This window comes from Condylura cristata, unplaced genomic scaffold, assembly GCF_000260355.1.
Source record: "Condylura cristata isolate star-nosed mole 26May11 unplaced genomic scaffold, ConCri1.0 scaffold00018, whole genome shotgun sequence".
NCBI lineage: Eukaryota > Metazoa > Chordata > Mammalia > Eulipotyphla > Talpidae > Condylura > Condylura cristata.
Genome location: NW_004567119.1, coordinates 10,598,814 through 10,624,378, shown reverse-complemented (window position 1 = coordinate 10,624,378; position 25,565 = coordinate 10,598,814). Strand labels below are relative to the sequence as shown.

General features: G+C 34.0%; 1 protein-coding gene across 2 annotated transcripts in view; it reads left to right on the top strand.

The window, feature by feature from the left end:
• The window catches only part of LRBA (LPS-responsive vesicle trafficking, beach and anchor containing), a 497,077-nt gene that overhangs the window by 74,341 nt on the left and 397,171 nt on the right, over positions 1-25,565 (top strand). For both annotated transcript variants that reach the window (XM_004685322.2, XM_012726881.1), the window contains exons 17-25: positions 1,163-1,255; positions 2,535-2,643; positions 2,917-2,998; positions 5,661-5,784; positions 6,076-6,268; positions 19,820-20,875; positions 21,728-21,906; positions 23,002-23,155; positions 23,549-23,729. In XM_004685322.2, coding sequence (XP_004685379.1) covers positions 1,163-1,255; positions 2,535-2,643; positions 2,917-2,998; positions 5,661-5,784; positions 6,076-6,268; positions 19,820-20,875; positions 21,728-21,906; positions 23,002-23,155; positions 23,549-23,729 — 2,171 coding nt within the window. The remainder of the gene's footprint in view (positions 1-1,162; positions 1,256-2,534; positions 2,644-2,916; positions 2,999-5,660; positions 5,785-6,075; positions 6,269-19,819; positions 20,876-21,727; positions 21,907-23,001; positions 23,156-23,548; positions 23,730-25,565) is intronic.

Below are 25,565 nucleotides of genomic sequence, written 5' to 3'. Positions count from 1 at the left end.
AATAATCAAGAGCTTTCTGAATTATAAGTAGCAACTTAATTTCCACCAAATTTTAAATGGTAGTTTAATTCCATCAATTTTTCACATTTATTTATTAAAAATAAATAATTCCCTACATTAAATCTTTTAGATATTATCTCTGATATGTTGGAATGCTTATCTTAGAAATGAGTACATTTTCTGGTTTAGTATTAATTATATCATGCTTTGCTGAAATTGTTCAAATCATTTTTAATGATTTTTAAATTTTTTTTACATCATTCTTCATTTTGCACATTTTTTCATCTCATTTGTAATCCCGATGGGCTTCCTGTTCTAAATTTTTGATGTTGGTGTCTACTTTAATGATCTTTAATTCATATCTTTTAATATCTGTGAACACATTGAAATAATCTGTTACCTTTCACATTATTCTTTTGATGTTTATATTGACTGACTAAAAATTTCTTCATTAAAAATGCTATAATGGGCCCTCCCTGGTGGCACAGTGGGTTAAAGCACTGCACTAAGAAGCTAAAGCCACTTCCACATGAGTTCGATTCCCGCCTGCCCCGGAGGAGATCCACATGGCATGGCAGACCTCTCCTGACCCGCCCGCTGCTCCCCTCAGCAGTGTACCTCGTAGATCTGCCTGTTCTGTTCCCCACTCTGTCTGGTGAAGCCTCTCGCCGCCCCTGAGCCTCTGGCCTGTACCCCATCTCTGCATGCACAAATAAACAAATCTTAAAAAAAAAAAGCTATAATGTACATGTCTTAGTACATTCCAATAAAATATTATTTATGGATATTTTCCATAACTTTTCTTTATATGTATCATCACAGTTAAACATTGCATGAAAATTAACCCAATTTTTATTTTCTATTTATGTTTAATGATACTTTTTATAAGTTATCTTTATTATCTTTCTTGTATTTTTTCTGTTTTTAAATAAATATGTCTTTATAATTTTTAAATAGTTAAGCACATGTCATAGAAGCACTCACCTCCAATGTGAGAAATATACTTTGTATTAAATTGGTACTAAACTTTGGATAAAGAGCAAGTAGGCCCACTTAAGTTATAAAAAAAATTAGTGGTTAATAAGTTCAGTACATACACTAATTTGGTTGTGCCTTAGTGAATATACTCAGTGTAATTTGTTCAAAATTTTTATTCCTTCAGTGTTATCTATAAACTTTTGGCATCAACAAGTGAAGGAATCAGAGTACAAGCTCTCAAGGCAATGGGCTATTTTTTAAAACACCTGACCCCAGAGTAAGTATAAATGAAAACTAAAATAGACTTTTGTGTAGTACAGTTTTATTTACAAACCTTTAGAATAGAATTGGTGATCTGTGATTCTTCTAGTCTCTCACCTTTGCTACTGCCATGCCCCAAACACTATATAAATTCAAACCATTTCCAACCACTAAAAATAAAGTTAGGCTCTCCCTGGTGGTGCAGAGGGTTAAAACACAGCACTCCGAAGCTAAAGCCATTTCAGCATGAGTTCAGTTCCTGCCCTGGAGGTGACCCACGGGGCGTGACAGACCTTTCCTGACCCGCTTGCTGCTCCCCTCAGCAGTGTACTTCATCTATCTGCCTGTTCTGCTCCCCACTCTGTCTCTGGTGAAGCCTCTCACTGCCCTGCATCTCTGGCCTGTACCCCAGTTCTGTATGCATAAATAAATAAATCTTTAAAAAAAAAAAAGAGCAAATGCAAAGTATTTAGTATACTCAAAAAAGAAAAGTCATCAGCCCAACTGGAATAAGAAAAAAAGAGGGGGAGAGAGGACTGGGAAAAAAGTCAGTAATTGTGGTGTTATAAAAGTGTTGGTAAACTGTTGTATTTATGTTGAATCCAACTTTCTGCTTATAAACAAAGTTTCACAGTCAGTGGCAATTATTTGCTTATTTACAATGATTGCTTTCATATAACACCAGAAGTCTGTGGGTGTTGCTGCCGAAAACCTTTAGTTCACAACTCCTGAGATATTTAGTGTCCAGCTATCTGCAGAAAAAAAAAAAAACAACAACAAAAAACAAAAGCAGAGATAGAATTAATATTGGTGATCTTTCAGTTTAATTTTTTCACTGAAGGTTAATTTTGTTATATTTATCATGATAGTGCTCCTTGATCTCTTTTAAATTTTTCTACCTTTTCATTCACATTGTTTTTCTGCATAACTATTTATTAAACTTTAGATAATTCTTAGCCTACTAGAATCTAGTGCTGTGCTGATGAATAGTAGCAATTAGTTGATGAATAATTGCTCTGAAGATTTTCATAAGAGAGATTTTTACTATGTTTATTGCCAGTTTTTTCCTTTCATTATATTTTATATTTTTAAAAATTTTAACTGTTCTCATATTATAATTAGTATTTCTCAGGTTTTATGGGACGACAAGCTCTAAATGGAAGGGAATGGGAGAGTTTTGAGTTGGAATTTGTTGGTAATGTGTCAGATACCATTTTTGTGTTTTCTTCACCCAATTGAGTGCTGAATAGTCGACAATAAACTGTATTTGATTATTTCCTTCTGTGTAATTGTAGAAGAAAAACTGAAGTCATGCTTGGGCATGGATTGTTTTCATTGCTAGCTGAAAGACTCATGCTTCATACAAATTTAATCACAATGACCACATATAATGTCCTGTTTGAGGTAGGATTATAACTAAAATTTTGTTTTATTTATTATTTAAAAAATGCCCCTATAATTGAGCTTATAAGTAAAATAAGATCATATAGATTTATGTATTGTTTTCAAATTTGTTATGTAAAAGATGTGACTTTTTAAAAATTATTTGAACAGCATGGGCATCTCTTAAGTTTTTGTCCTTTTTATTGACTATTTAATATTTCAATTTATAGTTAAGTAAAAATGTTGTATAATGTAGTAGATATTTATTGACTTGATATTGTTTTACTTTTGTAGATTCTTATAGAACAGATTTGTACTCAAGTGATTCATAAGCAGCATCCAGATCCTGATTCTTCAGTAAAGATACAAAACCCTCGTATGTATTACATATATATGTATATTTCAGTTTTATTGAGATACAATTGACATGACATTGTGTATGTTTAAGGTGTATAACCTAATGATCTGTTATGTTTATCTTTTGGAAATATCACAGTGATAACATTATTAACATTCATCACTTCATAGTTACTGTTTTGTGTCTGTGTGTTTGTGTGGTGTTGAGGACTTTTATGATCTTTCATTAGCAACTTGTAATTAAATAATGTGATATCATTACGTGTGGATGCAATATGCCCACCCAGAACTTGTTCATTTTATGACTGGAAATTTATACTCTTTGAGCACCATCATTTATTTCTTTTACACCCATTTTTTAAAATACTTTTCAAAAGAACCTATTGCTGCTAAAAGGAAAGTCCTGTGTAAAACCTAATAAAGATGTTGAAAACTTAGACAATGATACAGTATTAGTTTTGCTTATGTTTGATGCTCACTTCATGTTTGAATGGACTTTTGGTTATGTGGAAATGGTTATATAAAGCTTTTAGAGAATTTTATGTGTAAGAATTTGATTTAATGTATAGTCAGATTTTTAGTAAAGTTCTGGTTACACAATTTAGTTATGTCAGGTTAAATTACATGAACCATGGAGGTAGCTTTCCTCTTGAATTAAATTACTGCCAATTTAAGGGTACTATGTTTGGGTTAGAAGATATCAGTTGTCTTTATTTATGAACATAGTCTTGTTTAAAAGTTTTTTCATTTGATAGAACTTTTAAGCACTGTGCAGAGTATATTTTCATCTTTCTCTTAAAGATTATTGACATTTGATAACGGGTTTGTAGAGTTTTACAATTTATTTTCTTTTTTTCTGTGGTTGAATTGTGTTTACAGAACTCTTGGTAGGAGTTTGAAAAATTCACATCTCTGAGATTTAATTTTTCTTGCCTTTCAAGAGACATGATACCATTATTTTTGAGAGTAAAAAGAGAAATCTTGAATTAATTTTTATAATTCAAGATATATGTGTATATGTAAATACAAGTATAGCTTATATGGTTAAGAGAAGATGATTTAAAACAGTAAGAATTTTAGAATATATTGTATTGTTTATATAATATACTGGTTGAGAAAAGTTAGGAAGATAGAGGATGGTGATTTAAAACAGAACAGAGATCCAAGATGTTGTTGAAGAAGGGACCGTGCTTCACTCCCAGATTAACTAGGGGAGTACTGTACCCAGAGAGAACCCTATGGCTTGGGGTGAAACTGGAACAGCTGTTGAACAGCAGATACCAGGCATAGTGTACCAACAGGGATAGGGAGGACATTTTTGCTTCATAGAACAGGAGGTGTGTGGAGAAATGCCTGGAGGCTGTATTGCAAACTGGTGTTGCCTGTTGGCCAGTCACAGTTACCTGGAAGGGAAGAGATGAGTGGAGTGGCTGCACATAGCCTTGACGAGGGAAGTATGTGAAGAAGAACTAGGGTGCTCTCAGTGGGCTGGGTCCCTAAGTGAAAAGAATAGTCAGTGTACAGGGCTTCCCTTTCCATTCATTACTCTTTAGGGTGGCTCTGGCATTGTGAAGCGCATTGCCGGTAGAATCTTGGGACTAGAACCCCAGAGGAGGAAGGCTATTAGCAGTGGCAGAGATATGAATCTGTCACCTTCCTGCTTCCCCCCTCCCACAGCCTTCATGCTAGTGACTTCACCCCTTCAGGCCACTCCCCATCCCTTCGTTTCACTAGCTGCAAGATCAGGTCTCCGGAACTATGGAAATTTGGAAAAGCCACACATCCAAAATCATATGAAAACTACTACCCCACCTGCTAGAAAGATTGAAAGCAGTTCAGATCCCTAGGATTTCAATTACGGTGGTAGACAAAATCACAGACATGCCATTTGAGATCACAAGGGAATAGGAGAACAGAAGAAAACAACTAATTTTATCTCCCTATATACTATAAGAAAATTCAAAATTGCCATGATAAAGAAAAGAAATGGAAGGCAGTGCAGAAATGAAAGTCAAAGTGATACAAGTGGTGTTACTATGTTCATTGAAGCACTGTTTACACTAGCCAAGTTATGGGAGCATCCTGTGTGCCTAATCACAGATGAGTCTATTAAGTATATATGTACATAATGGAGTAGTGCTCAGCTATAAAAATAAACAAATTCTTGTTATTTGTAACAGCATGGATGGAACTGGAGTGAATAATTCTAAGTGAAATAATCCAGAGAGAGAACGATCAATAATGCATAGTTCATTTATACATGGGGTATAGAAAAACAAAGTAAAGGGCCATACAATTGAAAGCAAAATCATACCCTAGAAATCTAACTCTAGAATTGAGAGCGAGGCAGCATATAGGCAACACGTGGAGGGCCCAGCAGGCTGTGAGGAAGACTGTGGGTGCAGAGTTTACCATCACTTATTTCACTTATAACTCAATGAATTATTTCATTTAACCTTTTGAAATCTAGTAATGTCTTTTTTGTTTACAGATTTTCCTAATAAACATATGGTCATTATTTGCCAACAGATGATTTTTTTTTTATAAAAATACAAAACACCATAGATGATGTTGACAGTAAATGTGTCAGAGAAACTAGTGAAATTGCAATATATGGATGATATTCCATCATTAATTCTAAGTTGATTTTGGTTTTTACTTACTTATGAATTCTCTTACAGAAATACTAAAAGTAATCGCGACATTACTTAGAAATTCTCCACAGTGTCCAGAGAGCATGGAAGTTCGCAGAACCTTTCTTTCTGACATGATTAAACTTTTCAATAACAGTAGGGAAAACAGAAGGTGAGTCAAATTAGAAAGCATTCATTAGCCCTATTCAAGTCTAGATTTCAATAAGCTCATTTTTTTTTCTACGAAAATTTCATTAAAAAACTCCACAAAACCTATGAAATGAATTTTTCATATGCTATTTTCAATAAGTGGATATAGTAATATGCCATACGGTTAGTGTTCAGTACCACTTCCTTTAATTGTTTGAATGCATAATGTGGTTTTTTGTTTACTTGTTTTCAACCTTTACTTGTGGAGTTCTCTCAGTACCCTCTAAATAATTCCATACCTTTTAATTTTTAGGCGATTACTACAGTGCTCTGTGTGGCAAGAGTGGATGCTTTCTCTTTGTTATTTTAATCCCAGGAATTCAGATGAGCAAAAGATAACAGAAATGGTATATGCCATATTCAGAATCCTCCTCTACCATGCAGTCAAATATGAGTGGGGTGGCTGGCGTGTATGGGTGGATACCTTATCCATCACACATTCAAAGGTAAATTTCTTTATGAAAGTGTATTATGGTATTTTAAATCAAAAGTTTTACTTATTGAATATTTTATATACTTTAGAGTCAAGGCTATGAAAACTCAGTGAACAACTAAACAAGAACTCATTAAAAAGATATATAAATTATGTACAATTATGTACAACATCAAAATAGTATTTCATGTATTTATGTGCATGTAACTTGATGACGTGAAATGTCATGGCACAGCACCTTGTATTTTAAAATAGCTATGTTCACACGTGGTGTTGTGTCAGTAGTTTGAAGCTTTTGAACACAAGGTGGCGCAGTATGTTCAAAGATGAGGAGTTATTTTAACATTATAAAGTGGTTGTGTAAACAGAGACCCTCTGGCTGATGATGTTTCTCATGTTAGAGCCAGCCAGTGAATTGGTTTGGAAGAACCCATTAGTGTGGGTTTTTTTTTGTTGTTGTTGTTGTTGCCTTTTTTTAAGTACAGGTTTGTATATTTCTTTTGTTTAAAAATTTTCAAGAAATAATGTAAATATGAAAAAATATATAAAAAAGAAAAAAGACAGTATACCTGTTACTGTTTATGAAACTGGGTTTCCTCTGCAAGCTTCTTTGTCCGCTATTGTTTGTCTCTCTCCCCAAATAACCTGAATTTAGTGTTGTGATTATTGGAGTGTCATCTGTATATTTTTAATATAAATAAATATAAATAACAAAGTATAGCATTTGTAAATTGTGTTACATACAATCTAAAGTAATATAAAGAGATACAGTAATACAAATAAATATATATAATTTTATTTTCATGTTGGTTAACATAAGTAACATTATGAATTTTCCTGTCACTTGCATTTTTAATTTGTAATTGTTTTGGGTTCATCCATATTGATCCAAGTGTAGTTTTATTTATTTTCTTAATTGTATTCCACATTGACTTTATACATTTGCCAGATGAGAAAATTTTTGATACATTTTTATTTCTTATTTTATTTGGCAGTTTTTCTGTGTATATTCTTAGAAGTGGAATTGTTGCTTTGTGAAAAGCAGATGTTGAATTCTACAAGATAATTAAAATTCTTTTTAAAATGATGTGTCATTTTATATTCTGCCCAGTAATATATAGTTTCTCATCATTTCATATCACTTCATTAATTGATATGGCTATTATTTTAAAAATTAGCACATGTGATGAATTTAAATGCTATATTAATTTGCATTTTCTTGTTTTGTGGGAGTTTACATTTTTAATTCTTTAATCATATTGTTTATGAATATCATTAGCTAATTAATGGCTTGTTTTATACCTTCTTTGTTTTCTAAGGAAATTCTACATTTCAAGTAAAATATGTTTCATTTATGGTATAACTTCTTGTATCTTGTTTTAGAACTCTGTATATGTTTAAATGAAATATAATTTTAAAATTAATAATATAAATTGACTAGTAGGGATGAACAGAAATGATAATTTGATATATCTTCAGCTGTTCTATTTTAATGACTTATCAAGGTTTTTACTTTGGAATATTTTTCTGTTCATTTGACTATATTGTTATTTCTTAAATAATGTTTTTAGGTACTAGAATAACTGAGTTACTTGAGAATAAGAGTTAGTACATTCTGCCATTTTTTGCGATTGGGAGGAAGGTGCCTCATTATCGTAAGAGTTTACAGTAATATCATAGGTTGAAATAATTACCCAACAAATTTATGTTTGAAAGTAATCTAAATTGGAAAAAGATGGCATTTTTTAAAATGGCCTTGTTTTACAGCATATTTGAACTGACCAGTTTAGTCCAAAGCATGGTTCAGACAACTAGGGCCTGAGGGCTAAATGTGACCTGACATGGTTCTGTCGGTAAAGTTTTTACTGAAACTGCTACACACACACACACACTCTCTCTCTCTCTTGGTCTCAGGATCCAATATGTGTGTGTGTGTGTGTGTATCCCTTTAAAAAAGTTCATGAGAAAAACAGTGAAATGTGAGCTTCTACACATTTGGGTTGGGTATGTGGAGGAAACTTAGGAAGTGTCAGTATAAATTAGATTTTTCAAAGTTTATAAATATTGTATGTTAACTCAATTTAGTTTGCTCAAGTCCTTAGGAGTGATGTGTAGAGGAATATAACCTTTAGGACAGTAATTATTAAAGTGTACTCTGGAGATTTTGGGGAGCTCAGAATACCTTTACAGAGTATTCTTTCCCATCTACATGTCTGTTTTAAGGTGGATTTTTTCATCTGCTCCAACTGAAATAACATAATGAGACAGATTAACTAGTAAAGTATATATTAGAATGCAGTGATCTTCTGAGATTTAAAGTGACTTGTAAAAACGTGAAAAAATAGTTCTCACATTTTTTGTTTTGAAAATGTCCTTTTTCACAGAATGTTACTTATATTAACATCATGGGTTTGTTATTCTGAAATCAATTTTTGTAGAATATTTTAGTTTAATTTTTAATAAGTAGTAGATTTGCCTGTTAACAAATAAAAGGTTTTTTGGGGTCCTCAGTACTTTTTAAGAGTGTAAAAGGATCCTGAGACCAAAAAGTTGATAACTGTTGAAGTCATGGGGTATTTAGAGTCATTTGGCTAGTTAGTCTCTTTGAATTTCCTATCTATAAAATAGAGAAGTTTATTTAGGGGATCTCTCGAATACCTTTAAGCCTTTGAGCTTTTATGACTAAACATTTATATCCAGTTACCAGTCCATTTGTGTAAATAAGAGATCATGGGAGATAGAATTCAGTCATGGGTTTGAATTTTTAGTTGTGTATTCTCAGCGAAGTTTCCCATACTTCCTTACCTGCCAATTTCTAATATTGAAATTGCAAGTTTGATAACACCTGTAGTTTAAGTTAGGAGTTAATGAGTGAAATTACAGAAAATAACTATTTGCTCAATGACTATTTTTACTTATTATAGCTCTATTTGTCCTTTTGCCATCTTTCATAGTATCAGTGCAAATTCAGATCTCAGTCATTTCATGTTTGTACAATTTTTAAATGGACGAATTAATTATATAAAAATAATTTGTATGATACAAAAGGTATTAAGTTTTAGTGAGAAAGAATTGTGACTGTCCTCACTAAAGGAATATGAGGTGTGGTTTTCCTCTGATCTTACCTCCTCATAATCACTTTTTTGAGTTTTGTGTTTACTACTCTCGTCTTTAAAAAGTTAAAATAATGGATTCCTAAATATATCATCTAATTTTTCCTATTTTGATTTTATGAAAATAACATACAGTTACATACAGTGTCTATACAGTTACTAATTTTTCTTCTGTCATTTGTTTTATTTCTAGAATTCTTTTTGTTATGTATACCTGTGGGGATTGTGAGTAATTTATTTATGTAAAGGCAAAGGCTTTCATAGAGTTTCGATTTTTACAGTTGTTATGATTCAGTAAGAAATTTATTATGACCAGGTATGTAGGGATGTACATACATACAGACCTACCTCTTATCACACTCACCTGAAACAGTGGTTTCATAAGATAATATCCTTATTAGACTTATATTTATACTGATCTACTCTTTAATTTTCTATTCTGTCATTTAAAAATGCTGATAATGGCCCAATAAGTTAATTCCATAATTTATCAACTGTTTTAGCCTTAATTTGTAAAGAGCACTATTTAGGGAACATAAACAGGAGTAGAATGATTGGGTCCTAAGTAATGTTACATCCTCAAGCCCTTGATGCTTTCCAATTAGTTTTTTTTTCCAGTAAAGTTTTGTCTTTTGTCTACTTTGAAGTTTATCTTTTTCTTAATGATAGGTAGTGTTTTACGCATTCCCAGATAACTTCTATTCTGGATATGTCTACTTGCCACTATCCCTACGTATTATTTTCTTTTAGATTTCTTAACCTAAACAAACAAACAACAACAACAAAAACTTACATACTGCTCCTCTCCATAGACATTTTGTTTTAATCTTTTTTGAAAGGCAAATATATATATATATATATATATATATGCACACACACATATATGTATTTATTACAAAATAAATTCTACATAGTCTTTCACTGTTCACAGAAAATATATTTCCTACCTCACTTCTCACTATTTTCACTTGACAAGAATCTACACCCTGCCTGAGTTGGGTCTTGTTTTTTTAAAAAAAATCATACTTTGTTAAATCTGTTTTCAATGTTTTTTAAAAATATTCAGTCTTTCATTATTTATTTTTAAAGATTTATTTATGCTTACAGATCTGTGGTACAGGCCAGAGGTGCATGGGCAGTGAGAGGCTTCACCAAGGCAGAACAGGCAGATCAACAAACTACACTGTTGAGGGGTGAGACAGGAGAGGTCTGCTATGCCATGTGGATCTAACTTGCTCCAGGGATCTAACTTGCACTGAAGTGACTGTGGCTGGCCTGCAGTGCTGTGCCCTAACCTGTTGTACCACCAGGGAGGACCCTGTTTTCGATTTTCTTTTTTTTTTTTTTTTTATTTATTTATGCATACAGAACTGGGGTACAGGTCATAGGTACAGGGGAGGTGAGAGGAGTCACCAGAGACATGGTGGGGAGCAGAACAAACAGATCTATAAAGTACACTGCTGAGGGGATCAGCGGGCAGGTCCGGAGAGCTCTGTCGTGCCATGTGGGATCACCTCCCACTGCGCCACCCAGGGAAGGGCCCTACTTTCGATTTTTTATGCGTGCACTTTGTGCTGCTTTCTACTAACGCAAATTCTTTATATTGTTTAGGACTTATATAACAGATTTTCTTATTATCAGATTGTATAATTTTGGGTGTATTTATAGCACTTAAATTTCTCTTGATACATCTTCAAGTTCTTTAAGTTTCTTCTTCCTCTTTTCCCCTTCCCCTTCTCTCCTTTCTCCTCTTCCCTCGTTTCCCTTCTCCTTCATTTTTTTCCAGTCTCCAATTAATCAGTCTTGTCTTACCCACATGGCTATTAGTATCAACTGTTGGTACCTAGCATAGCTTATATTGTCCCACACTGTTACTCTTTGCCCTTGTGTGTCTCTCTCTGTCCCTTATACATTTCTCTACTCAATTTGTACTCTGACTTCCCCCTCGCCAACCTATCTGCTCTTCTCTGTGGATTGCCCTCCCACTCTTGATCAGATTTGTCTCTCATTCATTTTCAGTCACTCTGTGTATCTTTACCTAATTACTTGCCTCTTACCTGCTCTATTTTTTATCTTCCTCCTGTTTGTTCTTCCTGTCTTTTTTTATTTGATTACTCTCTTTGCAAATGAATCAGGAACAGGATTTATCCTGAAGAACATTACTTTCTAATATGTGAATCATTATATATAGAAAAATAGCTTAAAAAAACAAGGCAGGAACAATGAACATCAAAGAAGACGTATATACAGTAAAGGAGGAACATCTTTACCTGAGGGTGTCTGAGAACTTTGTAGCATAGATGTCATTTGTTTTATGCATATGTTATTTATTGAACTTATATATTTCTTATTCCAGAGGCTTATATTTTTTAAGATCTTGAAATCTATGTAAAGAAAATAATTGCTTTGTGGAAAAGCCTTTTATGCCTACCTGGCTTAAGACCAGACTTATTTTAGTATTACAATTATTATAAAAAGGTATAAGTGCTTATTTTTTATCAGAATAAAACTTGACCTGTTACTTTTTACTGTTAAAATATAATTAAAAAAAAAGCTTAATTTTTATATACCTCTGTAGGGGAGAGAGGTAATTTTAAATTTGCAAATCAGTTCTTATGATTTTCAGCTTTAATATTGAGTAAATGCCTTTTATTTCTTTGAAGTTTATTAATTGAGTTAAAAGCTTTTCTCTTTCATGAGGCTGCTTCTTTTATTTGGAGATTAATGTAGTAATGTTCTTGGAATTTTAAATTTCATTTTTAAAAAAGTGGACAACTCGAACACTATGGTTCTTTAAGTCAGTATTTAAAAGTTTAGGATGGAACTGAAGTGATTCAGTAAGTAGGTGAAAAAATTGTAGCATGCTGATGAAAATTCTGCCCAGTTTATTGGAACCAAAATATTTTGATGAAGAAAATATTAATTCTGGAGCTTTATAAATATTTTATGCATATGATACTGAAGTGATGCTTATTTTTTCTTTCTGCAGCCTCTGTAAATTTTAATATTACAAATTTACAGCATGATTCTTGATAAAGAACTGTTGCATAAAAAACTAATTTTGCAAAATTGAGTAGCTTTTGCAGTTACATCAGTAGACTTTCAGCAGCTGTAAAAAGCCACAGAAACTCAATTGCAGTTTTATTGTTCAGTATGATGGATTTCCTGCCACCTTTGTAGCAAGGAAGCTGTTTGTCACTGTACTCCTCTTCTCCAGCAGCTGAACTAGGTTTTATAAGCAGTAATAGGCTCTTCCTCATGTATCTGGACTATTGGTTACTTAGGTCTCAAGTTTCAAATGTGTACTTGTTAAAAGTAATCTTTGTAATCTCTTCGTGTGTGTTTTCTCAATTTTTTTTATACTTCAAATTGAACTATATCTTGAGTAATTAAATAGTAATGTTTTCACTTGATATGCCACAATATTTTTACTCCTTAGTGGAAATTTAAAGTTTTTTTATATATCCAAAATTATGAGAACTGTCAAAAACATTCTCAACAAATAAAACTAAAATCTTAGGTAGTGTATTTCATCCTATGTTCATCCAGACCTTTGTTGTCACAAGGTAAAATGGATCAAAGACTCAATATTATCAAATAAAGAATATTCATACTTAAGTTATAATATGAATTAGATAACCTTTTCCCAAAGATGAATTTGGGTTAAATATTTAATTGTCTTGGATTATTTGAAGTATCTTAAGGTTTTACTTCTAATGATCTCATGAAATGGGTTAAGCATAAATGAATTCATTTATGAAAAAGTAGTTTACCTTGGATGAAATATTTGCATGTTTCTTAATTACTTTTTAAGATCACAAGATACAAACTAGCTTGTATGTCTTTTATGTGTGTTTCCTAATAAAAGTTAAAGCAATATATTCTTTTAAGAAATCTCAAGAGTTAAAAAAATTCCATAGATTGGGGTCTCCCTTGTGGTTCAAGCGATTGTCTTAGCACTAAGAAGCTATCTTTAGGCACTGCAGCACAAGCTGAATCCCTTGCTAGGGAGCTGAACCACATGGTGCAGCAGATATCTCCTTTCTTTTTCGCTGCTCCCCTCAGGAGTGTATTTCAGTAGATCTGCCTGTTCTGCTCCCCGCTCTGTCTCTGGTAAACCTTTTTACCCCTTGAACTTCAGGCCCACAGCCTAGCTCTTGTATGTGTTAATAAATAAATCTTGAAAAAAAAATATATATATCATGGATTATCAGTACTTTTTACTGAAATGTGCAAATAGTCTCTTACTTTAAATTTTTGTAGGTAAATAATGTTATTAAAAATATTTCAATATATGTTCATTGTAGGAAGTTTGAAAGAGTATACAATGTATATAAAAAGTAAGAATCACTCATAATTTATTCACGTTTGTATTACTTAAGTAAACATTTTGTATAACATTTCTCAACCTTTTGTTCTATATTTGAAGAAGTTTGAGGGAAAATTTTTTTTCCTTAAAGTATATTTCAAATGAATTCTAGAATGTTTCCAAATGTTAGTGTGATATATAGAGATTAAGAAAATACCAAGTATTTGGAAGACTTACATTGAAGTTGCCTCTTTACTTGGTGTCAATGTGAATGTGATCCTAAAAAATAATTTTGTGAAAGTATAAGGTTTATGTATTTACTTGGATTGCTTACTAAAAATAAGGTCAACTTAAGAGCAAGTGTTACTATTTTGATATAACATCTGTATATTAAACAACTTAAAATTGTAGCCATAAAGGAATGTATTAGTTTATTTTTCACATTCTTTATTTCTCCCAAACCATAAATAGAAAAATCTGTGGGATAATTTAAAAAATGCTGAAGCTAATTTAAGATTTTTTGAGAGTAAGAATTTAAATGATAGGGCATATTTATACTGACATATATAAAGTGTAGTTAAAGAATGAGATTGTAGTAGAAGTGTTAAAATGCGACTTCTTCAGAAACTTGCAGTAGGGGGAAAAAAGAGCTCAGTAGGGACCTTGATTCCATGCATAGCAAGAAAGTGGGGGATGATTAGCCAAGGAGCAGTATGGGAGTGTCAGTTGATGCAAAGTTACTAAGAAGAAGGGGTATAACTAGAGAAGAATTTAGTTAAACAGACTAACCATATTTTTGCTGAAGGTAGGTTCGGTGATTCAGCTATCTGGAGGATGAGGAGGCTCATGGATTTGATCAGATATCAGGGTCATCAGGGGTTGGGAGTTCTTTATTAGCTGACCAAACATAATTTTTTTTAAAGATATTTTTAACAACTTATTTTTATGTAGAAGAATTGGGGTGCAGGCCAGAGGTTGGGGAGGGAGTGAGAGGATTCACCAGAGACAAGAGTGGGGAGCAGAACAGGAAGATCTACTGAAATACACTGCTGAGGGGAGCAGTGGGCTAGGCAGGAGAGGACTGCTGTGACACGTGGGTTACCTCTCTGGCCTGCTGGGGTTCAAACTTGTGTGGTTGGCCATAGCTTGATAGCCACTTCTAATCCCTCTGCCGCCAGGGAGGCCCTCTGCCATCCATTCTTAATATATACCTTTTTAAAATTCTTTTTAAAAAATATTTATTTGTGCATACAGAACTGGGATACAGGCCAGAGGTGCAGGGGTGGTGAGAGGATTCACCAGAGACAGAGTGGGTAGCAGAACAGGCAGATAGTTGAAATGCACTGCTGAGGGGAGCAGCTGGTGGGTCAGGAGAGGTCTGCTGCACCATGTGGGTCACCTCCGGGGCAGGTGGAATTGAACATCGAACAGACGGGGAACTGGCTTTAGCTTCTTAGTGCTGTGTTTTAACTTGCTGCACCACCAGGGAGGGCCCCCATTTTGAGCTATGTTTATTGATACTCTACAGAGGAAGATACAGCTATATATATATTTTTTATTTAAAAAAATATTTGTGCATACAGAACTGGGGTATAGGCCAGAGGCTCAGGAGCGGTGAGAGGTTCACCAGAGACAGAGTGGGGAGCAGAACAGGCAGATCGACAAAGTACACTGCTGAGGGGAGCAGCGGGCGGGTCAGGAGAGGTCTGTCACGCCATGTAGTTACCTCCAGGGCAAGCGGTAATCAAACTCATGAGGAAGTGACTTTAGCTTCTTAGTGCTGTGCTTTAACCCACTGCACCACCAGGGAGGGCCAGATACAGCTATTTTTAATGACTTGTAGAAAGGTTCATAACAACAATTAAAAGTTAGCATTTTTAGTGGGAATTTTCATAGGAAAAGATTTACTTGCTTAAAAAAGAAATTCTTAAACATTACCTGACATTAAAAAAAATATCTAATTTGTATTGGTCAAATTTTAATAATACATGGATAATACCATTAGTCTCTTGATGCAGTGTACTCATTTTTTATATCGTTAGTAGTAAGTTTGAGTATCATTAAGTTGAAAGTAATGGCAAAAGAAATGTGTAGTTATTAGCTCGTGAGTGTCTTTCACTAGTAGTTTATAGAAGTGCTTTCCAAATATTGAAACAGCTATAGATTAGCTATCACATGATTGTGAAGATTAATGACTAGTCTTTTAGCTGGCTAATTTAGAACAATATCTAGTAATTAATTAGGAATTATCAGTCACAAATACCTTAAGGAAAACAGCATCAAAAAAGATAACAACAAAGATAATTGCTCATTTGCCATTTAGCTTTTAGGCTATTTGTGTAAAATAAAGGGAAATTTAAAAATCAACCAACTTCTTATAGAAGAAAAAGTAAACTTGTTTTCTAAGGAAAGTCAAAGCACTACTTGGAACAGAATTGTTACAAATTTTTCTAACACAAAAGAAAAATAGTCCCTGTGGCACACTCAGAATGTACTTTATGAAAGTATCCATTGTCTTGAATTGAAACATGTATTATATAAACTATCTTCTTGTGCTTAAAATTGATATTAAACAATATTCTTTAAAATGACTGGTAAAAGTTTCTAGCTGTCATGAATAAGAATGGCTTCACCTTTAGAATGAAAGTTTCTTATTTAATGGCTGAAACGCTATGATGTTATCATAGAACTTGTATGTTAAGTTTGGCTTGCAAGAACATCATGAACATAATCTATAATCTGTAAGAGATATTTGTGATAGCAAAAGATAACTGTTAAAAAAAATTCTTTGGGGGCCCTCCCTGGTGGCGTAGCGGGTTAAAGCACAGCACTGAGAGTCTAAAGCCGCTTCCGCACGAGTTCGATCCCCGCCTGCCCCGGAGGTGACCACATGGCGTGGCAGATCTCTCCTGACCCGCCCGCTGCTCCCCTCAGCAGTGTACTTCGTCGATCTGCCTGTTCTGTTCCCCACTCTGTCTCTGGTGAAGCCTCTCGCCGCCCCTGAGCCTCTGGCCTGTACCCCAGTTCTGTATACACAAATAAATAAATCTTAAAAAAAAAAAATGATGTTTAAAAAAAAAAATTCTTTGGGTATCATGGAACTTTAATTTTGAGGATGTCAGTAGATTCCAGAGGAATGCGTCAAGTTGTTTCTAAAACAGTAGAGATGGTCAGTTCTATTCAATTGACCACCTAGTAGGACTACAACAAGGTATTACAAAATTTTTGTTTTGCCTATTAACAAATAACTCAAAAAATATAAATATTTGTTGTAGCTTCTAACTCTTAAAATTTTTTAAAAAAATTCTTGTTTATTTTTTTGAGAAACAGGATTTTTCCCCTCCTGTGTGGTAACCATAGTTTCCAGAAAGTGCCCACTATCTTCTACCACACTCCACCATGATCCTTCCACCTCTTCTTTATTCTTCCCCTCTCCCTCCTTGTAGATTTTAAACTAGAATAGAATTCTGTTTTGTAATAATAGGCAGAGAACCATCATGACCATCATAATACCTATTGAAAATTAATGCTAATTGTAATATTAGAGGGACATAGTGTTATTTTGCATATTTTACTATTTTGCATACTTCATATGTAATTTAGTTCATTTAATCACTCAGCAACAACTATATGTCGATAACCTTACTGTTACTGTACTGTTGGGGAAATAGTTAAAAATAGAACTTTGTGAAACACAAATGTCTTCTCAAAATGTAGAAAAGAATGAAGCAATATTATTATATAAGCATTTACCAGACTGCGATAGACATAATAGATGATCCAATCCACTAAAGAACTTGCTGAGACAAAAATAAATGGTCAGGTAAATGCACTACATTACATATGTATAGTTATTTTTAACCAAGGGAAAGAATAATATTCTCACATTTTTGACAAGTTGGAGTTACATCTTGGAGCCCAGTACCCTAGACTCCTACTGAGATAGGAGACAGGGCACCCTCCTCCTTGGTGTTCATGTTTTAAAGACATGGCTCCATGTCCCCTGGAAAGACATTCCTGGGGTGTAAAACTAGTAAGAGGTCTATTATCTTTTATAAAGATTTACATCTCAGAGTGACAGAGAAAGCACTTTTTCTAAAAAACATTTTCTAAAGGAATACAAAGAAAAACAATTTTTTTGATATCAGAGATGGCAGGGTAAATGTAATATACATTTTTTTCTAACTTTGTACAGTACACATTATAGAGAAGAAAAATTTGAAAAGCAAAGAATCAAGTAACTAGCCCAGAATAACATATTCCTCTGAGGAGAAGTAGAATCAGAAGACAAAGGGACAAAGGGAAAAATACTAAGTCGTCTATTTGTGGCTGTTCGTGCTAGGTACTCATTGCCTGGACCATACTGCTGCTTATGGGTGCTTCAGTTCTCTTGGTCTCTGTATTTCAGTGTATCCCAATGGCCTTGCTTACAGACTTACCATAAATAACCTTAAACATCTTTTCAGGGAGGTTGAGCCTTCCTCCAAGTCAGATTCTGTGTAACTTGCCTCTTACTGGGAGCCTTTGATTAGTTGTGGTTATAATGCCCTTACATAACTACCTAGGATTGTTCCAAATTATTTTTTTAAACTAAGCATAAGAGGTATATTTACTATATAGGCAGTAAAACTTAAAAAAAAAAAAGTAGGAAATGATTAATAGAAACGTCAGAATTATTTATTTTTTCCATGATAATGGTAGGGAGTTTGGGGAGCAGTTATGGATGGGCACATAGGGAAATATGAAGGGCCAATGGTGTTCTGTTTTGAAGTAGGGAAATGTTTAGTCCCTAAACATCTTTATTTTATCTCTGTCACATTGTGACATGAATGAATATATATCTGTCACATTGTGACATGAGTAAAAGCTAGTTAATAACTATAGAAAAAAATGCGTGCACTGTGCAGTCTTTAAACTTTGCCATTTACCAACCTCTATACATACCTGTGACACAGGTGGTCTAAGGATCTTTGGGGGAGAGAGGAGAAATCATCTACTGTCCTCCTAAATGAGGGTTCAGTATAGATTGTTGAATGAAGATTTTCAATTTAGTATATATACGTTAGATTGACATAGACTAGAGAACAAATCATTCTAACATTGATTGATAGCTATTTTTCACATGTATTATACTTTTTTTTTTTTAAAGATTTATTTATTTATTCATACAGAACTGGGGTACAGGCCAGAGGCTCAGGGGCGGTGAGAGGCTTCACCAGAGACAGAGTGGGGAGCAGAACAGGCAGATCGACGAAGTACACTGCTGAGGGGCGCAGCGGGCGGGTCAGGAGAGGTCTGGCTCGCCATGTGGTCTCCTCCGGGGCAGGCGGCAGGCGGGAATCGAACTCATACGGAAGTGACTTCAGATTCTCAGTGCTGTGCTTTAACCGGCTGCGCCACCAGGGAGGGCCATGTATTATACTTTTAAAGGGAGAGTTTCCATGGAAATATCAGTGGCAATCACATAATGGTGACTATAATAATCATTGATATGACGGTTATAAAGGTGTGGATTTCTAAAACCACAGTGTACTTTTATACTCTCCCTGCAATCAGTGTATTCAGTTTTGTTGTTAAAAGGCTAAGAATATATGGGGATGTCCCCAATGCTGAATGTACATAAAAGTGGATGCATGCATGAATTAGTGGGACTTCCAACCCTTGTGATCATCTCAGACTTTTAAAATTGTGGTTGACCTTTCTGTAAGGCTACATATTTTTTTCATTGTTAAAAGAATTTGTATTTTTTTAATATGGTAAGGTTTGGTAGCTTACCCAATATATATTTAACATAATTAATTGATACTTTTAATCTCTCTTGAGGATAATGTCATAAGGAGATGGGTTTTCATTGCAGTTGAAAGAATGTGTTATTTAGTGCACAAACTCCTTCCTCATGATATGTAGGTTTGTGTTATGCTTTGCTGTCATTGTAACTTGTTATTAAGATAAGCTATAATTTTTTAAATATTTACACATTTTTGATCTACTTTATCATTTGCAACATGAGGTAAAATTGTTTTTGTATACTATATAACCCATGTACTTGAAAACCTTAAATGTTTTAATTATATATTGTGTATGTTTAGTTTCACTTCTTTTTGGAGGTATATTTGGACTAATTGTGTGTTTTTCCATCTAGGTCACTTTTGAAATACACAAAGAGAACCTTGCAACTGTATTTAGGGAACACCAGGGAAAAGTTGATGAAGAAGCAGGGCAGTGTTCTTCAAGTGTGGTTCAAGCTGTTGCTAGTAGTAGTGGGGATGTTGACATTTCAGAAGGATCCCAGCAGTTACCTGCAAAGCATTCTCCTGTGTCTCTTCACATCACCAGAAAATGTGATGAAAAGTCAAGTATTGAGAACACAACTTTAGTAGAATCTGTACCTACCAATGAACTGCAAACTCATACAAACTGGAATGAAGAAGGGAAAACTGGACACAAAAATCAGGAGTTATTGGATGAAATTGCTTTAGAAGAAACACCAGTGAAGGAAACAATGAGTACAGGTGATTTAGAAGCATCTTCTGACATAGTAGACTCTGTCACTATTTCCTCAAATTCCTTTAAAACAACTGACAAAGATGTAATGACTGTCAGTGAAATAACTGCTTCCATCAGTTCTCCTTCAGAAGAGGATGCATCAGAGGTGCCAGAATTTTTGGATAAGTCTATAGCAGAGGAAGAAGATGATGATGATTATGTAGAATTGAAGGTGGAAAATAGCCCTACTGAGGAAATCAATTTATCCATGGAACTTCAGGATAATAATTTGTCTCCAGCTGCATCTGAAGCCAGGGAAAGACCAGATGTGTTCAGTAAGGAACACAAATTAATACTTGAGGATGAAAAATCTGTTAGTAAGAAGCACATGGATGCTAAAACCCAGGATTCTAAAGATTGTGGAGTCTTGACTGTGACTGTATCAGGATCTTCAGCTACCTCACCAGACATTACTGCTTCACAAACAACTGTGCAATCAGAAGTTGATCAGATGCCTGAGGAAGGGAAGAAAACAACTGGAGAAAACCAATTAAGTGGTGATTCTCATGGTAGTAATTCTGAATTTCTTACTACCTCTGAGAAGAGGATTGCTAAGTTGGATGTTTCCAGTGTTGCTTCAGATACTGAAAGACTGGAATTGAAGGCTAGCACAAGTGTGGAAGCATCTCAACCTCATCAGCCGGTGCTTGAGGTGAGGATGTTTATTGTCTTGAGATGTAGTTGCATTGAGTGAAAATAGAAGTATGTAGACTTACAACTGTAAGTCTACATACTCTTTTGGGAGTGTGTTTCATACCCTATTTATAATTATATAAGTGGAATGATTGTAAGGATTATATTTCATAATTTCAGCATAGGATTTAGCTTTTAGTAGAAGTTCATTAAGGACAACTTTTATTATTTTACCAAAGCACTTCCAAAAGTTTCTACTTTCAAGTTTGAGCGTTGGCACAATTTTAGTTTATAAAGGAATCCTTGGAAATACTTGCCTTATATTTTATTCGACCCAGCCATAGTGTATAAGTTTTTCAACAAAATCTAGGGCTACCTTTCCATAGAATTCCCTACAGTGTATAATTTTATACACACAGTATGTGTTTTTAAATGTTGTTCCATGAGGTCTGCTTACTTTTTTAAGAGGGAGGAGTCTTTGTGGGACCTTGAAACCCAGCTTTCTGCTTGCCAGTATCTCACGGTAATTCATGAGAAAATGAATGTTGTCATTTTCCACATTATTCAACTCTTGTGCTTCTAGCCCTCTTCCTTCTGTTTTGTTGACTCCTTTATAAATTGCTCTGTTAGCTGTAGAATAATTAGAAGGTTACAAAGTAATTACTGTTTAATTTTGCACTTCAGCATTTGTGATAACTTTACTTTAAATGTATTAAGGTATTAGTTATTACTCAGTGGTAATTTTCCCTTAATTTAGTTCTTTAGTATCTTACAATGTATTTAAGTGGATTGCATGGAAACTGTTAAATTATTTATTAATGCTTTCTATTGAGGTTGAATTTATTTTATTACTTTTTATTTTCTGTATTAGATGTCAAGGCAACAGGAGCGGCCAGGCCAAGGAATAGCATCAGATACAGTTAATGGACAAAGAAGGGATTCCAGATCGTCTGTGTTTCGTATTCCCGAGTTCAAGTGGTCTCATACACACCAGCGTTTGCTCACTGATCTATTATTTTCAATAGAAACAGATATACAGATGTGGAGAAGGTTTGTTCATATGCTTACTACAGAAGATTTGTATAAACTTTAATCTTTATTTTCTAAAAAAGTCAACCCTGCAGAATTAACATTTGCAATTGATTTCATAAATTTATTTAAAAAGTACAAGTTATTTCTTTGATGGGGTTTTGTGAATTTTACTGTCTATTATAAAAGTGAACTACGCAGTCTGTATTACAAGAACTTGAAGATCAGGGATTTTTCTTCTAAAAGATCTGCTGTGGATTTCCTACAGAATATTATCTGTGTTTGGAATTCACCTGAAGGTAGGTCAGCTGTAGTTTATTAACAGCAGTACTACAAAAATTTGGATTCAGCTATAGCATTCAATTTTCCAGTATATTTTTAGTATAATAAAACTATATTTCACATTATCTTCAACTGTTTGATGGTTTTAAAATGCTTAATTTGTTTTTTATTGGCATGTTGTTATCTATTTAAAACCACCCTATGACATTACCTAAGAATACATTAATAAATTAATTTTTTTAAAAAAGATTTATTTACGCATACAAGAACTGGGGTACAGGCAGGAGGTGTGGGGGGTGAGAGGATTCACCAGAGAGTGGGGAGTTTAAGAGGCAGATGTACTGAAACACACTGCTGAGGAGAGCAGTGGGCAAGGCAGGAGAGATCTGTCACACTGTGTGGGTCAGCTCCCTGGCTGGGGATCAAACTCATGCTGCACTGGCTGCAGATTGCTTCATAGTGCTGTTTTTAATCCATTGTGCCACCAGGGAGGCCCAAATAAATTAATTTTTAATACCTTATTTAGTAACATGTACCTTTTAATTTTTGCTTATTTTTTTCTCATTTAAGGATAATTTAGTTCAACTTTTGATATCAAATATAAGATAAAAAGTGTTTATAATTCAGCTTGAGAAAGGGCATGTGTAGTAACATCTGATAAGGGATGTTCTATACTTCTGAGGGTATATACCCCTCAAATGCCTGCTTCCTCATTATCTTCCATCAGCTTTCAAGATAAAGCTAGACTCCTTCTTAGCTTCTCTCCCCTTAAGTAGGAAAACTGTGATTTCCTTTCTTTAGCTTTATTAGTAAACACAATTTATCTTTGGACAGCCATTCAACAAAGACAGTTATGGACTTCGTGAATAGCAGTGATAATGTCATCTTTGTACACAACACAATTCATCTCGTCTCTCAAGTGATGGACAACATGGTCATGGCTTGTGGGGGTATACTGCCATTGCTTTCAGCTGCGACATCAGCTACAGTAAGAGCTATTCCATTATATAAAATTGGTGTAAAAGCACACTGTTAGGCATCCTTATTAATTAGAGCCTGAATGTAGTTGTGATGTACATTGTAGATACGATAAGTCAAAAGCAATACGATTTTGTATAATTGCATGAAAGGATCATAGCACTCTTAGGAATGAAAGGATAAAAAAGAATATTTCCTAGGGATGAGTTCAGTAGTGAATAATATGACTGATGAGGTTTTAACTGTATGTTTCTGTTGCCTTTTTTTAGGTGAAGTGATAAATTAATAAGTTGAACTAGATTTCTGAAAGCCTATTTTTAATAAAAATTTAGAAATTCGTGAAATGTATCTAATAGAATTTGATTTTTTTGTAGTTGTAAATGTCAAACTTTATTCCTTTCAGCATGAACTAGAGAATATTGAACCTACTCAAGGCCTTTCAGTAGAAGCCTCTGTGACATTTTTGCAGAGGTTAATCAGCCTTGTGGATGTGCTTATATTTGCAAGTTCTCTAGGCTTTACTGAAATTGAAGCTGAAAAAAATATGTCATCTGGAGGAATTTTGCGGCAGTGTCTCCGACTAGGTGAGTTGTTAAGACCCACTAGTTAGGAATTTTCTTTAACAATTTGTGGCAACTCAGACATGCTCAGTTGAAAATTATGTTTCTCCTGTTAGTAGGAAAATATGTGGCAGGCAGTTTGGTATTTACTGCTATTTATTTTATTTCATTTTTCTAATGAAGTTGCATTGTTTTACACCCTTGTTAATTTTTTGACAGTGTAGGAGCTCTACCCTCAGATGTGGTCACTGGACCACTCACATAGCCACAGCATCGGCGGTATCCCCCACCACAGTCCATTGTGCTCTCTCCCTTTTCCTCCCCCACTCCCCTCTTTGGGAGCTAATCTGTGGTCACTTTTCAAGAGTTGGTTTTATGGTTTGTTTTTGTCTGAACCTTTGGTTTCTCTATATTATACATATAAGTGAAGCCATCTGGTATTTATCTTTCTTATCCTGACTTACTTTGCTTATCACAATACCTTCCATTTTTTTGTTTTAACCTCCACAAAGAGTAGATGATAATAAGAGTAAGCTAATAGTAGTAGCTGTGACTTTGGACAGTGGGTTTTGAAACATCTACTAAGTTTATTCTGATCAGCATTACACCTCTTCCTAGTTTGTGTTTGTGTGTTTTTTTTACTTTAAAGTTTCTTAAATTTTAAGGTAATTCACACACATCATCAGAGTAATGTTGTAAAGTTCAAATGCAGGTTTGATTATATAGATCTGGGATGAGGCTTGACCATTATCTTTCTATCAATTCCCAAGGTAATTTTGATGCTGATGCTTTTACAAACACTAGAGTAACAAGTATCTAAAATAACACCATTCAGATGCAGTTTTTATTAGATAAACTACAGTAATTTGTTAAAGCAGTTAATAAATATTAAATCTCAGTTCTTCTGTAGTCACTTCTTCCTGGATAAAAGTTAAAATTCTTGTAAGGAGTATTTTGTGGTATTTGAGCTTTTGTGGGTGAAGCAAACAGTTTTTTTTTTCTTCATGCAGAATGTTTCCTATATTCAGTTATTACGTTATTACTGTGACTTTCTTTTGCTAATGATTTTCTTAGTGGAGCAAAGAAGGTAGAGAGAGGGAGACCAAGAAAAGAAAGTGGAACAAGGGGCAAAAGAAGACAGATCAGAAGTAAGGCACTTATGATAGCATCAGTACTAGAAAAATCTTATGAAATAAGTTCCCATATTTAGCAAGAAAATTTGTTCCATAAACTGATATATATGTGCATAGGCTTTTTGGGTATAATGATTATTTTTACTCTAAATGGTTTTCACAATACTTTTAGACTTATGATGGCCTAAAGAACTTGGTATCACAATTTTTAGAAAGTTGTTTTTAAATTTTAATTGAGAGATTCAGTGGTGAAAATAACACAACAGAAGCATTTATTTATTGACTGTGGTCATTTATCATTATTTTTTATTTTCACAATGAGTCAGCAATCACTTTCCTCATTTATTTATGAGGAAATTAGAGATCAAGGATATGTTGGGGACTTAAATGAAAATTCAAAAAGTATAACTGGGGAAATTGGAATTTGAGCATAGTTTAGTGTTCCTACCTTTTGTTTATACTTCCTTAGACTTTCTGTTAGTAACAGTTAAGATATTTAGTCTACATTGCTTTTGGATATGCTCTGCTTTAAATTATTCAACTTTCCTAGAAAGATTTTTGTTTTAGAATTAAAAGCCCTAGGCACACTGGCATTACTTCACTCTCCTCTAGAGTTATTGCATTCAGAAGCTAGGGAAATACTCTGTCCCATCTTTGTAGCTGTAGAGGGATATATGGAGACAATTCATTGTGCCTTAGCATCTTTTCTTATATATGTACATGAGAT